The following is a 15,000-nucleotide window of genomic DNA, read 5'->3' on the forward strand; positions in this document are numbered from 1 at the left end:
GGGAATTGTGCAGATTTAGCAACTGCACCGGCAAATACTAGAACGGCACACACAGTAATAAATGATAAATTGACCTCATTTTTTAAAATCAAGTTATTTACTATTTCGAATAAATCCCGAAATTCAAAACTACCTGTTATCCAATAAAAACCTAAAATTCCTAATAATAAACCAAAATCCCCTACACGATTAGTTACAAACGCTTTTTGACAAGCATTTGCCGCAACCGGTCGTGTGAACCAAAATCCTATTAATAAATAGGAACACATTCCAACCAATTCCCAAAAAATAAAATTTGTATCAAATTTGAACTAGTAACTAATCCCAACATGGAAGTACTGAAAAAACTCATATAAGCAAAAAATCTCAAATATCCTTGATCATGAGACATATAATTATCACTATAAATAAGAACCATAATTCCAACACTAGTAATTAATATTGACATAATAGAAGTAAGTGGATCGATTACGTAGCCCAATTCTAAAGAAAAATCATTATTGATGATCCAAGACCATACATATTGATAGATAGAACTGCTATTCATTTGCTGAATAGACAGATCGATCGAAAAAATCATGACTATACTTAACAATAGAACACTAGGAAAAGCCCATATACGACGGAGATTTTTTGTTGCCGTCGGAAAAAGAAGAAGCCCCACTCCTATTAACATAGGAACTGGAAGTGGAATCAAAGGTATGATCCACGCATATTGATATGTATGTTCCATAAAAAATAAAAAGTAATTAATTGTTTCCGATTCGCCAGATCTTGCCTTTTTCGAAAGGAGTCAATAAAAAAAATAAAGATATGCACTAACTTAAACTAACTTAAAGAGAATTTTAGAATTTTCTATTCTTATTTATTTTGAGTCTTTCCTAAATACTTCAAATATTCAAATCAAAAAATGAGAATTGGTCAAATAAATTACTAGTAAAAAGTGAATACTTAGTTCTTAATTAAGATATTTATGAAGATAGAAAAACTTACAATTTTTAGTATTATTACAAAAATTTCTCTCCCATAGAGCAAGGATGAAGAATTATACCAAAAAAAGGTCTTTGATTCTGATATTAATCATAGGATCAACTAAGATCAACAACTTGGCCTAATGAGATAAGAACTCGCCATTGTAGTTAGTTTATTCAAAATTATTAACTAGTATTATGTCACGTATCTTTTAACAGATTAATTACCAGTCCCATTCAAATTTGAAAAATGAAATTAGAAATACCCCTTCCTCGGGCTTGACCAATTAATAGAAAAAAAGATGAAAGTTTTTTCAGTAGGGAAAAGTTGGTTTCTTAAACTTTTTGATGTATTTTATTACATGTAAATGAAATATCGAACGCAGAAAATAGACAGAAACAGAAATGGAGGTTGGATTTTATAAACTTCAACCAATTTCGTTTCTATGATATATCGGATTCTACAGATATAGATTTAAGTGAGAAAGAATGAGAAATAAAGATACCAATCAGTACAAATTTTTCTTTCTTCCAGATATTGTAGGGAATAGAAAAAACAATTTTTTTAAATCACATAATAATCATATATCATATTCTTTTTTTTTTTTAGTAATATTTTATACGATTTTCACATATCTATATTTATTTTTTATGAAGAGAATATTATCTAGAGAATAAATAGATAGATAATGAATAGTAAAGAACAATTCGTTTTGAACAATAGATGTCTTTCACATCCAACTATAACAATGAGTGATCTCGTAATTTTAAAATGGCAGTTCCAAAAAAACGTACTTCTATATCAAAAAAGCGTATTCGAAAAAATATGTGGAAAAAGAAGGGATATTGGGCAGCGCTAAAAGCCTTTTCGTTAGCGAAATCCCTTTCTACCGGAAATTCAAAAAGTTTTTTTGTGCGACAAACAAATAAATAATCAAACGTTGGAATAATCTGAATCAACTTGACTCGAAAAATTGGCTAATTTTATTTATAATATAATTAATAATTTCCATTACTTACTGTATTGGACTAATCAATATGAAATAGAATTCGTCTTGCTTTTCTGATATATATAATAATAATTTGTCTCTTTACCGAATTCTAAAAATAATACCTTTGTGTTTGAAAAAACGAATAAAGATAAGATATGGGGTTTTCCCTTTCTTTTTAGTATATTTTATCATTTTCGGGGTGGGGATTCTTATTTTCCCCATCGACCCGCTTGTCACAATCACAATAATAAAAAATAAAAACGTTTTCTTTCTTTCTATATTTGGAAAAGGGCAAATATAAGATCTTTATTCAAAATGAAAGGGTCATTGAAACTAATTCATTAAGTTTCAAATTTTGTTTGTAACTTTCCGAATCATTATTTCTTTTAATTACTATCTATACCCTCATATGCCTCTCGCTTTCAACCTAATCGGTAAAAGGCGATATTATGTACAAAAATGTGTTAATTTTTAAGTGATTCAAAATAGATCCTATTTTTTGTTCATTGATAAAATGCATTTTTTTGTTTCAGATTTATGAAATCAAATAAATGAGAAATGAATCATTAAAAAATGAAAATGAGAAAAGACATTTTATTTTGAGTTCTATCCTTGGATTGAGGGCAGAACTATCTAGTTACAACAGTTCAATTAATTCTAAGAGAGCATAAACTACACGAAAGCCCTAAGTTAAATAAAACTGACACCCTACATGAAAATACTGAACCTTCAAATCCCGATTTGAACGAATTTTTATTCATCATTTTAAATCTTTCTTAAAAAATATTGCATTGACTTGACCCCTTTAATCTCGACGATTGAATATGAATAGGCTATTATGAGTTCGAGCAAGCCGCTATGGTGAAATCGGTAGACACGCTGCTCTTAGGAAGCAGTGCTAGAGCATCTCGGTTCGAGTCCGAGTGGCGGCATGCCATCTTCTAAAAAAGATACAATAGATCCTATAATGAACTCAATTCCTGATTTCCCTTCCGTAATTGAGGGATTCCTCTTTTTTTTTAAGATTTTTTATGATATTTTCAACTTTAGAGCATATATTAACTCATATCTCCTTTTCGATCGTTTCAATCGTAATTACAATTCATTTGATAACCTTATTAGTCGATGAAATCGTAAGACTATATGATTCGTCAGAAAAGGGCATGATAGCTGCCCTTTTCTGTATAACAGGATTATTAGTCACTCGGTGGATTTATTCGGGGCATTTCCCGTTAAGTGATTTATATGAATCATTAATTTTTCTTTCATGGAGTTTCTCTATTATTCACATAGTTCCGTATTTCAAAAAAAAGAAAAATCATTTAAGCGCAATAACCGCACCGAGTGCTATTTTTACCCAAGGCTTTGCTACTTCAGGCCTTTTAACTGAAATACATCAATCCACAATATTAGTACCCGCTCTCCAATCCGAGTGGTTAATAATGCACGTAAGTATGATGGTATTGGGCTATGCAGCTCTTTTATGCGGATCATTATTATCAGTAGCGCTTCTAGTCATTACATTTCGAAAAGACATAAAGATTTTTTGTAAAAGCAATCATTTATTAAATGAGTCATTTTCCTTTGGTGAAATCCAATACATAAATAAAAAAAGCAATGTTTTGGGAAATACTTCTTTTTTTTCTGCTGGGAATTATTACAGGTCCCAATTGATTCAACAATTGGATCATTGGAGTTATCGTGTTATTAGTCTAGGGTTTATTTTTTTAACCATAGGGATTCTTTCGGGAGCAGTATGGGCTAATGAGGCATGGGGATCATATTGGAATTGGGACCCAAAGGAAACTTGGGCATTTATTACTTGGACCATATTCGCGATTTATTTACATACTCGAACAAATAAAAATTTGCAGGGTGCAAATTCCGCAATTGTGGCTTCTATAGGCTTTCTTATAATTTGGATATGCTATTTTGGAGTCAATCTATTAGGAATAGGGCTGCATAGTTATGGTTCATTTACATTAACGTCTAGTTGAATTCAAGAAGGGCCCTGACGAATACAAGCAGAGTACAGTGTATATAAAAAACTTCGTGTAAGCCGGCGAGAACCATTTGAATCAAGTAGTGTAGTGATTCACATGGTTCTCACAAACACCAAACATATATGGTTAAAATTCAAATTCCTTTTTGTTTTTACTTAACTTAAGAGAATACAAAAAAACTTCTTTTTTTTCATCGCACAACGAATGATTTTTAAAATCATAGGATTTTTTTTTTATTTTTTGTTTTATTCATGAAAACTATCTAGAAAAATAATTAGATAGAATAAGTTCGACCTTGTCAACTGATAGTGAAAGAACAAAATCGGGGTAAATACCAATACCTATGACAGGTAAAAAGATAGAGATCGAAACAAATAACTCTCGCGGTCCAGAATCAAAAAAATAAGAGTTTGGAGCATTAAATAGCTTGTATCCATAGAACATCTGACGTGACATAGATAATGAATAAATAGGAGTTAATATCATCCCAATTGCCATTACAAAAGTAATTAGTATTTTTGTCATTAAAAGATACTTTTGGCTGGTAATTATTCCAAAAAATACTATCAATTCTGCAACAAAACCACTCATGCCCGGTAATGCAAGAGAAGCCATCGAAAAGCTACTGAACATTGTGAATATTTTTGGCATTAGGATAGCTATTCCGCCCATTTCGTCGAGATAAGCAAGACGTATTCTATCATAACTCGTTCCTGCCAAGAAAAAAAGCGCGGCACCAATAAATCCATGAGAGATTATTTGTAAAATGGCTCCATTGAGTCCCGTATCGGTTATAGAGCCTATTCCTATAATTATGAAACCCATATGAGATACAGAAGAATAGGCTATTCTTTTTTTTAAATTACGTTGGCCAAGGGATGTTGAAGCTGCGTAGATTATTTGCGTTGTACCTACTATGATAAACCAAGGAGAAAATATAGAATGAGCGTGCGGTAATAATTCCATATTGATCCGAACCAATCCATATGCTCCCATTTTTAATAAGATTCCAGCTAGAAGCATACAGGTACTGTAATGTGCTTCTCCATGGGTATCTGGTAACCATGTATGTAGGGGTATAATCGGTGATTTGACAGCAAACGCAATAAAAAACCCAATATAGAATATTATTTCCAATACCACAGGATACGATTGATTAGCCGATGTTTCAAAATTTAATGTTGGTTCATTAGAACCATATAAACCGACACCCAGAACTCCCATTAAGAGAAAAATGGAACCCCCCGCAGTGTACAAAATAAATTTTGTAGCTGAATAGAGACGCTTTTTTCCTCCCCACATGGATAAAAGTAGATAAACGGGAATTAATTCTAACTCCCACATGATAAAAAAAAGCAAAAGGTCCCGAGAAGAAAATGATCCTATTTGACCGCTGTACATTGCTAACATCAGGAAATGGAATAATCGAGAATCCCGAGTAACTGGCCAAGCCGCTAAAGTAGCTAAAGTAGTAATGAATCCTGTCAGTAAAATGGGTCCTATAGAAAGTCCATCTATTCCCAATCGCCAGTGGAAATCAAAAAAATCGATCCATTTATAATCCTCCACTAGTTGGATTAATGGATCGTCTGATTGGAAATGATAACAGAATGCATAGGTTGTTAGAAGGAGCTCTAATATACATATACAAATAGTATACCACTTAATTACCCTATTTCCTCTATGGGGAAGAAAGAAAATTAAAGAACCCGCGGCTATTGGCAAAACTACAATTATTGTTAACCAAGGAAAATCATTCGTGGTAATGACAAGATACATTTGGACCAGAAAAACCCGTACTCAAAATATTTGATTTTCGAGTACGGGTTTTTGTCGGTAAAAAAAAATCAAATGGATTCAAGTGGAGTTTTATGGAACGTATCAATAAGCTAGACCCATGCTGCGAGTTGTTTCATGCCATAAATAAACTCGAACACTCAAGAAATCCGTTGGACAAGCGGATTCACATCTCTTACAACCGACACAGTCTTCTGTTCTTGGAGCAGAAGCAATTTGCTTCGCTTTACATCCGTCCCAAGGTATCATTTCTAATACATCTGTGGGGCAAGCTCGGACACATTGAGTACACCCGATACATGTATCATAAATCTTTACTGAATGCGACATGGGATCTATACATTTTTGAACATCACAAAATTTCGATCTAGTAAACTTATAAACGAATCATATATTTCGATACCAGACGAATCAATGATTTATCAGAATTTTTTTAATTAGTTTACTTCTGGATTGACTTATGAAAGAGAACACCAAGATACTTTAATTTCCTACCTTTTTGCAAGCACGACTATATCTTACGTAGCAGACATGCTAAATTAATCAACGATTATTAGAATTTATATAATTAATACTACCTTTACTTATTCAACAAATTCGATTGGTTGATACGAGTTGATTTTCGATTACGATAAATTGACGAAACAATAGCCAGTCCAATAGCTGCTTCAGCGGCTGCAATAGCTATAACAAAAATTGCAAAAATGGTTCCTTTTAATTGACGACTATCAAAAAAATCAGAAAATGTTACAAAATTTATATTAACTGCATTCAATATAAGTTCAAGACACATAAGGGCTCTAACCATATTTCGACTTGTAATCAATCCATAGATACCGATAGAAAATAAATAGGCACTCAAAATAAGGACATGTTCGAGCATCATTAACCAACTCCTTATTGATCTCGATTTATTTCAATATGAACAACAATTCAACCGATTCGATTGACTCGAATATAACAAGTATGGAATGAATATATTAGTAATAGATCAAACTAAAAGCATTTCTATTTTATACACGAATTCAAATAGAATTGAAGGGAAATAAATGTGATAACCTAGAACAAAATTGGATTTTGATTCTTAGTTCTAAAAATTTATTATTGACGGGCTACAGCAATTGCGCCTATTAAAGCAACTAAAAGAATTATTGAAATGAGTTCAAATGGAAGAAAAAAATCTGTTGATAAATGAATCCCAATTTGTTGACTATTATTTATCAAATCTTGTTCTAGAATCTGGTTTGATCTTGTAGTCCAAATAATCCCGTACCATGACGTATCTAGAATAGTAGTAATTAGTGAAACAAAAATACTTGTACAAACCATCGAAGTAACCCCATCCCCAACGGTCCAAAGATAAAAATCTTTGTGATATTCTGAACCATTCATGAACATCACAGCAAATATGATTAAAATATTTATAGCTCCTACGTAAATAAGAAGTTGCGCAGCGGCTACAAAATGGGAATTAGATAGAATATAGAATAGGGAGATACAAACAAGAACCAATCCCAATGAAAAGGCGGAAAAAATTGTATTGTTAAGTAATACTACTCCCAGACCTCCCAATATAATACCCAATCCCAGAAAAACTAAAAGAAAATCATGTATTGGTCCAGGTAAATCCATTCTATGTAAAATAAGAAATAAATAAATCGAAATATTTCATGACTTTATTGACCTGACCAGGAAAAAGGTGACTCTATATTTTTTTATGAGATTTCTTAATTGTTAATTGAATTCAATCTTAATGAGTGCGTATTAGGTACAGAAATCTCATTCTTTATCCGAAAGGATAGTTTGAAACTATATATTTTGAAATCATTACGAATATGGAATAAAATATAGAAATAGATTTTCTATCCAAATTGAGCCGCGGTTCTCACCAACTAATCAATAGTTTGGATTTTTAGTTATTGACCAAACAAAAACCGTATTCGTTTAGATCAAAACTTAACCTTAGTAATTGGGAATTGCTCTTGAATCAAGGGGTTTAGTCATTTTTTATTTGAGGCGAATTCCAAATTGTTCGAACCGTGGAATCGTCAATTACCGATATTGGTAAACGACCCAAAGCAATTTGATTATAATTCAATTCGTGACGATCATACGTAGAAAGTTCATATTCTTCAGTCATCGATAAACAATTTGTTGGACAATACTCAACGCAATTACCACAAAATATACAGATTCCGAAATCAATACTGTAATTAAGCAATCGTTTCTTTCGAATATCCGTTTCCAATTTCCAATCAACAACAGGTAGATCTATAGGACATACGCGAACACATACTTCACAAGCAATGCATTTATCAAATTCAAAGTGGATTCGGCCGCGGAAACGCTCCGATGTGATTAATTTTTCATAGGGGTATTGAATAGTTACGGGTAAACGATTCGCATGGGATAAGGTAATCATGAAACTTTGACCAATGTATCTTGCAGCCCGTATTGTTTGTTGACCATAATTCATGAACCCAGTTACCATAGGGAACATATCGCGAATATCTATAAAAAATTTTATGCCTGTTTCTTTCTCTTGTTTGAGACAAGTCGTGAATATCGTATTCCTTTACAGTGACATAAGTTGGGAAGAAGTTGTTAATAATAGATTACCTAGAGAAATAGGTAAAAGAAATTTCCATCCAAGATTTAATAGTTGGTCCATTCTCAGCCTCGGTAAAGTCCATCTTGTTGTGATAGAAATGAACAAGAACAAATAAGTTTTAGCTAATGTAATAAAGATGCTAATTATTGTTCCAAAGACTATACCCGCTTTATTTATTTCAAAAAGCTCAGGAACGAGTATGTACGGAATAGAAAGATTCCAACCGCCCAAGTAAAGAACTGTTACAAATAATGAAGAAACTAGTAGATTTAGATAGGAAGCAACGTAAAACAAACCAAATTTGATACCTGAGTATTCGGTTTGATAACCCGCTACTAACTCCTCTTCCGCTTCTGGTAAATCAAAAGGTAATCTTTCACATTCCGCTAGGGAAGAAATTAGAAAAATGATAAACCCTATAGGTTGACGCCACAAATTCCATCCCCAAAACCCATATTTTGACTGTGCTTCAACTATATCAACTGTACTTGAACTGTTAGATAATCATAGTCGGTGATAACATCACTGTTTCCATCGCTATTACAGAACCGTACATGAGATTTTCACCTCATACGGCTCCTCGAGGGTCACAAATAAATCTAAGGACGCATTCAATATTATTTATCTTGATATGTTTGTAGGATAGATAGAGTCAAAATCTATCGTAAGGTCCCGAATTAGACCAATGGAATTCTGTCTGCTCTATTTATAATAAATAAAAAAAGTGCTTCTGAATTGATCTCATCTTTTAATAATTTTTCTTTTTTTGTTGTGTATGAGTAATAACTTAATCTTTCAATAAAATACTTTTTGTAGCAATATCCATACATATTTCAACCTACCATTTTCAATTACGAAAAAGAATTAGACATTACATTAGTTAAAGAATTAGACATTACATTAGTTCATGAATCATGATAAAAAGCCCGTCTCTCTAAATATGTATATAGGAAAGAAAGAATAAAAAAAGATTTTTCCTTTTTTCTATTGCAATGAAATTCTTTCTATTTTATTTATTTTTTCGTTCCTATTCTCCTTTCTCAGAAAAGGGGGGCTTTCAAAAAAAATAAATAGAGGATTACTTCGTTCCTGATAGTTATTTACCGAATCGGTGGATAGGAGCATACTCTGGATCGGAATCGTGGGGAGTACTGCTTGATCGTTTCTACCAACTTAAAGTCCCAATTAGAATTCCTTTTATGCAGAAATATCCTGTTGGATAACTTACATAATCTCTATTACTAATCCTTTGTGTACCTTGGTGTTCCTAACCATCCACTCATTTTTGCCCAATCCCCCATTATAATAATACATGTCTGGTAATAAATAATAAAAACCCCATCCAGTTGATCTTTTGAACCCGCTTCAAGACATGATGACTAATCAACCAATCTTGGGGTAAGCAGCCTCTACTGTTTATGTTTACTTTCACTTAACTCTTGTACATAGGAAATGAGACTCAATCTTTTTACTGCGAATTTAAAAGCTGTTTTTCTCACTCATATAACTATCTGGTTTAATTCATCAACCCAAATGTTGAATAAAAAATATGAAAATATGTATTCAACGCATTTAACTTCTTTCCTATAAAGCAAGGAAATAGGGAAAGTTTTTGTCTCAACGAATCACACGTAGAGATATTGATAACACACATAGAGTTAATGGTATTTCATAACTAATTGATTGAGCAGCAGCTCGCAGACCACCTAAAAAGGAATATTTATTATTTGATCCATATCCTGACATAAGAAGTCCAACAGGAGCAATACTTGAAATAGCAATCCATAAAAAAACACCAATACTGAGATCGGCTAGAACAAGGCGATAGCCAAAAGGAATTACTAAATAACTTAGTAAAATTGATATAACTGCTATGGATGGTCCGATACTGAATAAACGAGGATCTCCTCTAGATGGAAGAAGGTTCTCTTTGAAAAGTAATTTTGTCCCATCTGCTAGAGCTTGAAGAATTCCCAAAGGGCCGGCGTATTCAGGTCCAATACGTTGTTGTATTCCTGCTGATATTTCTCTTTCTAACCAAACAATTACTAGTACACCTATTGTGATTCCTAATACAAGAGTCAAAATAGGGACAAGCATCCATATGATCTCATAGACCTCTTTTAACGATTCCAATCTGGAAAAAGAATTGATAGCTTGTACTTCTGTTGTATCAATTATCATTTCAACGATCAACTTCTCCCATAATGATATCTATGCTACCTAGGATCGTCATAATATCGGCCAATTTCATTTTTTTAACTAACTGAGGAAGAATTTGCAAATTGATAAAACCTGGTGGGCGAATTTTCCATCTCCAAGGAAAAACACTCTGATCTCCTATGAGAAAAATTCCCAATTCCCCTTTTGGGGCTTCGACTCTTACATAAAGTTCTTGGTTCGACAATTCAAAAGTTGGAGAAGGTTTTTTACTAATAAATCGATATTCAAAATCATTCCATTCGGGATTCCTTACTTTATCAAAGCGTCGGATTTCTAAATTCTCATAGGGCCCCCCCGGAATTCCTTCTAGAGCCTGTTGAATAATTTTTATGGATTCTTTCATTTCACCGATTCGTACTAAATAACGAGCTAATGAATCCCCCTCTTTTTGCCATTGGACTTCCCAGTCAAATTCATCGTAACACTCATAATGATCAACTTTACGAAGATCCCATTGTATTCCAGAAGCTCGCAGCATTGGTCCTGATAAACCCCAATTTATTGCCTCTTCGCCTCCAATAATGCCCACACCCCTCAACTCGTTCTAAAAAAATAGGATTCCGCGTAATAAGCTTTTGATATTCAGCAACCCCTGTTAAAAAATAATCGCAAAAATCCAAACATTTATCTATCCAACCATGAGGTAGATCAGCAGCTACTCCTCCGATACGAAAATAATTATGCATCATTCGCATACCGGTAGCAGCTTCGAATAGGTCATATATTAATTCTCTTTCTCGAAAAATATAGAAGAAGGGGGTCTGCGCACCAATATCGGCCATAAAGGGGCCAAGCCATAACAAATGAGAAGCTATACGACTTAATTCCAACATAATTACTCTGATATAGCTAGCCCTTTTGGGTACTTGAATATTTCCTAACTGCTCTGGTGCATTTACGGTTATTGCTTCTGTGAACATAGTAGCTAAATAATCCCAACGTGTTACATAAGGCAAATATTGTATAATTGTTCGGTTTTCCGCAATCTTTTCCATCCCTCTGTGTAAATAACCCAATATTGGTTCACAGTCAATAACATCTTCACCATCTAGAGTAACGATGAGTCGAAGAACACCATGCATTGATGGGTGTTGAGGGCCCATATTGACTATCATGAGGTCTTTTCTTGTAGCTGTTGCAGTCATAAGTTTTTCCCCGATTCATTCTTCCATGAATTGCTGAAAGCGAAAAGAAGTTCATCAAAAATTAAGCGAATAATTCAAAATGACTCATCAAATTAACGAGTTTTTGTCTCTCGAATACCCAACTGACTAATTAATTCTTTATAACGTACTCTATTTTTTTTTGACAAATAAGCCAATAGCCGTTGACGTTTTCCCAGAATTTTCCGCAGACCCCTCTGAGATAAATAGTCTTTTTTGTGCAATTCCAAATGGGAAGTAAGTCTCTGTATCTTATTGGTGAACACGAATACTTGAAATTCAACGGACCCCCTCTTTTCTTCTTTTTCTTGGGAAATAACCGAGATGAATGGATTTTTTACCATAAAAGAACCCCCCTTTTACATATATTAATTTTACCGATCAGTAATAATAATAAGGCTAGTCATTTTAATCTGATATACACAATAATCTAAATTTCTTTATGGACTCCAATTTTATCAAGTAAAATGAATCAATAATCAATTCAATTTAAAATTGGAGTCGGATAGGAATACAAAAGGATAATACATTTCTGCACTTACGAAAGAGAATAATTTAGGCCTAAAATAAAGAAGATTCATTTCTATATCGAATGGATACGTCATTGAATTGGTATCGTATATTAGTGTAAGACAAGGCATGTGCGCATTTGTTTTGTTTGCTTTTAGATACTAGATATGATAGAGGATATAGAGGAAAAATGTACCATCAACAAAGTTTCAATCGTGGATACATATGTATCCTTAACATACTGAAACGACTTCCATTATTGGTATCAAACCAATAACGATTCATACAAGCTAAATCTTCTAATCGATAATTGGGCCAAAGGAAAAACTTTAATTTAATTAATTTATTTTTCTCGCTATCAAGATGCGGATTTTCATCCAAAAATGGACCCCAGTCTTTTATGCTGTTCCCGTTGCAAAATACTGGATTTCTATCCATACCATTTCTATTCTTTGAATTGAAACAAATTAGAATTCTCAACTCTCTACAACGTCTAGATGATAAAATATTTTCAGGAATAAGCAAATCATAATGATTTTTGTCTATATTTCCAGTTATCTTTTGATGTTTTGCAATGAATTCATCAAAGTTCTTCTTATCAAGATATTCTTTTTCTCGGTATCTTTGATTAGTTTTGTGCTTACTCTTATGAACCAATGAAATACCGAGGGTTTGATACATAATAAATTGTCCGTCGTTTTTTAAAAACAGACGAACGGGTTCGATAATCAATATTCCCTTTTTCATCAATTCTGTAAGAGTTAAATTCTTTTGAATCAGCATTATATCCAGACTTATTTCTCTTCTTTGAATCGAGAATATAGCAATTTCTTTTGGATTTCTCAGTCTAAGCAGGAGACAATATACTTTGATATTATTGATCATTCTTTGATTCAAAGTCTCATTCCATCTCAATTGAAAAAGCAAATACTTGTTCAAGAAGAAATGGAGTTCTGCTTCCGTGTTATTCTTGTATTGTTTTTTATTTGTACGTTTTTTCATATCTGATTCCGGATACTCTTCTTCAATATCGTTTTGTTGGTTTGAGAGAGGGGACCCAAGATATTTTTTGTTTTGTGCATCTGATCCAAGATCCCCTTGGCCTGCGGGTTCTTTTTCGTTTTCTGCTTGATTTATATTCTTTATCTTTAATTCAAAAGATTGTTTTTTATTCGGTGGTATAAAAAGATTCCTTTGTTGCTTTCCGTTGATGTTTTTATTTTTACTCAAATTGTCAGTTATAGTTAAGTTTAAAAGAAGCAATTTGCTTGGTATAACCCATGGTTTTATTTTATATATATTATAAAGTAACAAAAATTCTGGGAAGAACCAAAATTCCAGATTCAATATGGGACGATTTAGTATTTCTTCATTCATTCCCATCCAATCTAAAAAGATTTTGTTTTGGTTGGGTGGATTACTTTCGGGATCTTGATGAATCGGAAGATAAAAAAGATCTTTCTTATCACTTTGATGAATTATTTGATAATTCTTAGTGCCGGTTTTAGTATTTTTATTACTGTTGGTATCTATTTCGATCCATGCTTCAATATCGACTTTTTTTCTAAGACAAAAATGTATAATTTTCCAATCAAAATATTTTCTATCCGGATTTTTTCCCATATACCCAATATCACCTTCTCCTAGATAATTATTGATAGTGGTAATCTCCGGCATATCAAATAATTTGTGTTTATGTGTATTGTAATTATAAGAAATTTCTTGGTTCTTAGTTACTTCGAACGGTGATCCATAAAGATATGAGTTCCTCTTATTTTCATAATTAATAGATTTATATGATAAAAGATCATATCTATAGTTTTTTTGAAAATTGTCTTTTTCATTCGGCAATGAATATATTTCATAATCTTTTTGTTTTTTGTAATGAATTAGTTGGTCTTTTTCATATGAATCCCGTTTGTTTAAATCTTTAGTTTGAGCTGTACGACGTTGATTGACTCTATTTCGCCATTTTTGTGGTATTAATCTAGACCATTTAATCCGAGAGAAATCGTATTGATAATGACCTTTTAACCAATTTTTCCATTGATTCATTCCAGAATTCCGAAGTTTCTTATGGCTTAATTCGAAATGAAATATACCTTGTGTTCCAAAATAATCCTTTATTGTATTCTTAAGAAAAAAAGATGTTCCGTGATATTGAAGAACAGATCTTAATTTATACAAGTTAATAACTTGGGTTTGGGATAATTTGTAAAATACATATGCTTGTGACAAGGAGGGTAAGTCACAAAAAATCTGTGAATTTTTATTATTATTACTAATATTATAAAGTGACTTTTTTATAGTGGAAATGAAGTGAATTGTAGTTTTATTTCTTTTAGCAATTCTTTCTTGATTTGTTTCATTATTGTAAATGTATTTATCAATAATTTTGTTTGTTGATGATGCAAGAAAAAGTTGTGTATTGATTCTGGGAATATTAATGATATATAGAAAGATATCCATGGATATCTTTTCAATGAAAAATTTTATAAAATAATGTAATTTACGGAGTAATCGAACGTTTCTTCTTTTTAACATTTGCCAAATAGTTTTTGGTGATTCTAATCTTTTAACATTATAACTTGTTTTGTTAGGACTAATATTTATTCCTGGAGTTTTTGTTTTTTTCTCTTTTGTAATTCTTTCTATTTGATTTCTTATTGTGCTTGTTCTATCAGTTAGATCTTTCATTTTTTTTTCTGTCAGTGAATAATTTGTCCAATT

General features: G+C 32.3%; 3 protein-coding genes and 1 pseudogene across 3 annotated transcripts in view; all 4 read right to left on the minus strand.

The window, feature by feature from the left end:
• Positions 1 to 6,672: 6,672 nt before the first annotated feature.
• On the minus strand, positions 6,673 to 8,395 carry LOC132288910 (NAD(P)H-quinone oxidoreductase subunit I, chloroplastic). The gene has a single exon (XM_059789895.1). It carries the CDS (start codon positions 8,261 to 8,263, stop codon positions 7,760 to 7,762), a length of 504 nt encoding a protein of 167 aa, XP_059645878.1. The 5' UTR covers positions 8,264 to 8,395; the 3' UTR covers positions 6,673 to 7,759.
• Positions 8,396 to 9,092: 697 nt separating this feature from the next.
• On the minus strand, positions 9,093 to 10,558 carry LOC132288909 (NAD(P)H-quinone oxidoreductase subunit 1, chloroplastic-like). The gene has a single exon (XM_059789894.1). It carries the CDS (start codon positions 10,556 to 10,558, stop codon positions 9,992 to 9,994), a length of 567 nt encoding a protein of 188 aa, XP_059645877.1. The 3' UTR covers positions 9,093 to 9,991.
• A 1-nt stretch (position 10,559) lies between these two features.
• On the minus strand, positions 10,560 to 11,750 carry LOC132288905 (NAD(P)H-quinone oxidoreductase subunit H, chloroplastic-like; annotated as a pseudogene).
• A 143-nt stretch (positions 11,751 to 11,893) lies between these two features.
• The window catches only part of LOC132288903 (protein TIC 214-like), a 14,905-nt gene continuing 11,798 nt past the window's right edge, over positions 11,894 to 15,000 (minus strand). Inside the window, exon 1 of the mRNA XM_059789892.1 lies at positions 11,894 to 15,000. This exon is cut by the window's right edge and continues 11,798 nt beyond it. Within this exon, the coding sequence (XP_059645875.1) occupies positions 12,469 to 15,000 (2,532 nt within the window). The 3' untranslated portion in view covers positions 11,894 to 12,468.

The sequence above is a fragment of the Cornus florida genome, unplaced genomic scaffold (genome assembly GCF_030987335.1).
Source record: "Cornus florida cultivar Cherokee Brave unplaced genomic scaffold, ASM3098733v1 CherokeeBrave_3.0.0_Hap2_scaffold_150, whole genome shotgun sequence".
NCBI classification, from domain to species: domain Eukaryota; kingdom Viridiplantae; phylum Streptophyta; class Magnoliopsida; order Cornales; family Cornaceae; genus Cornus; species Cornus florida.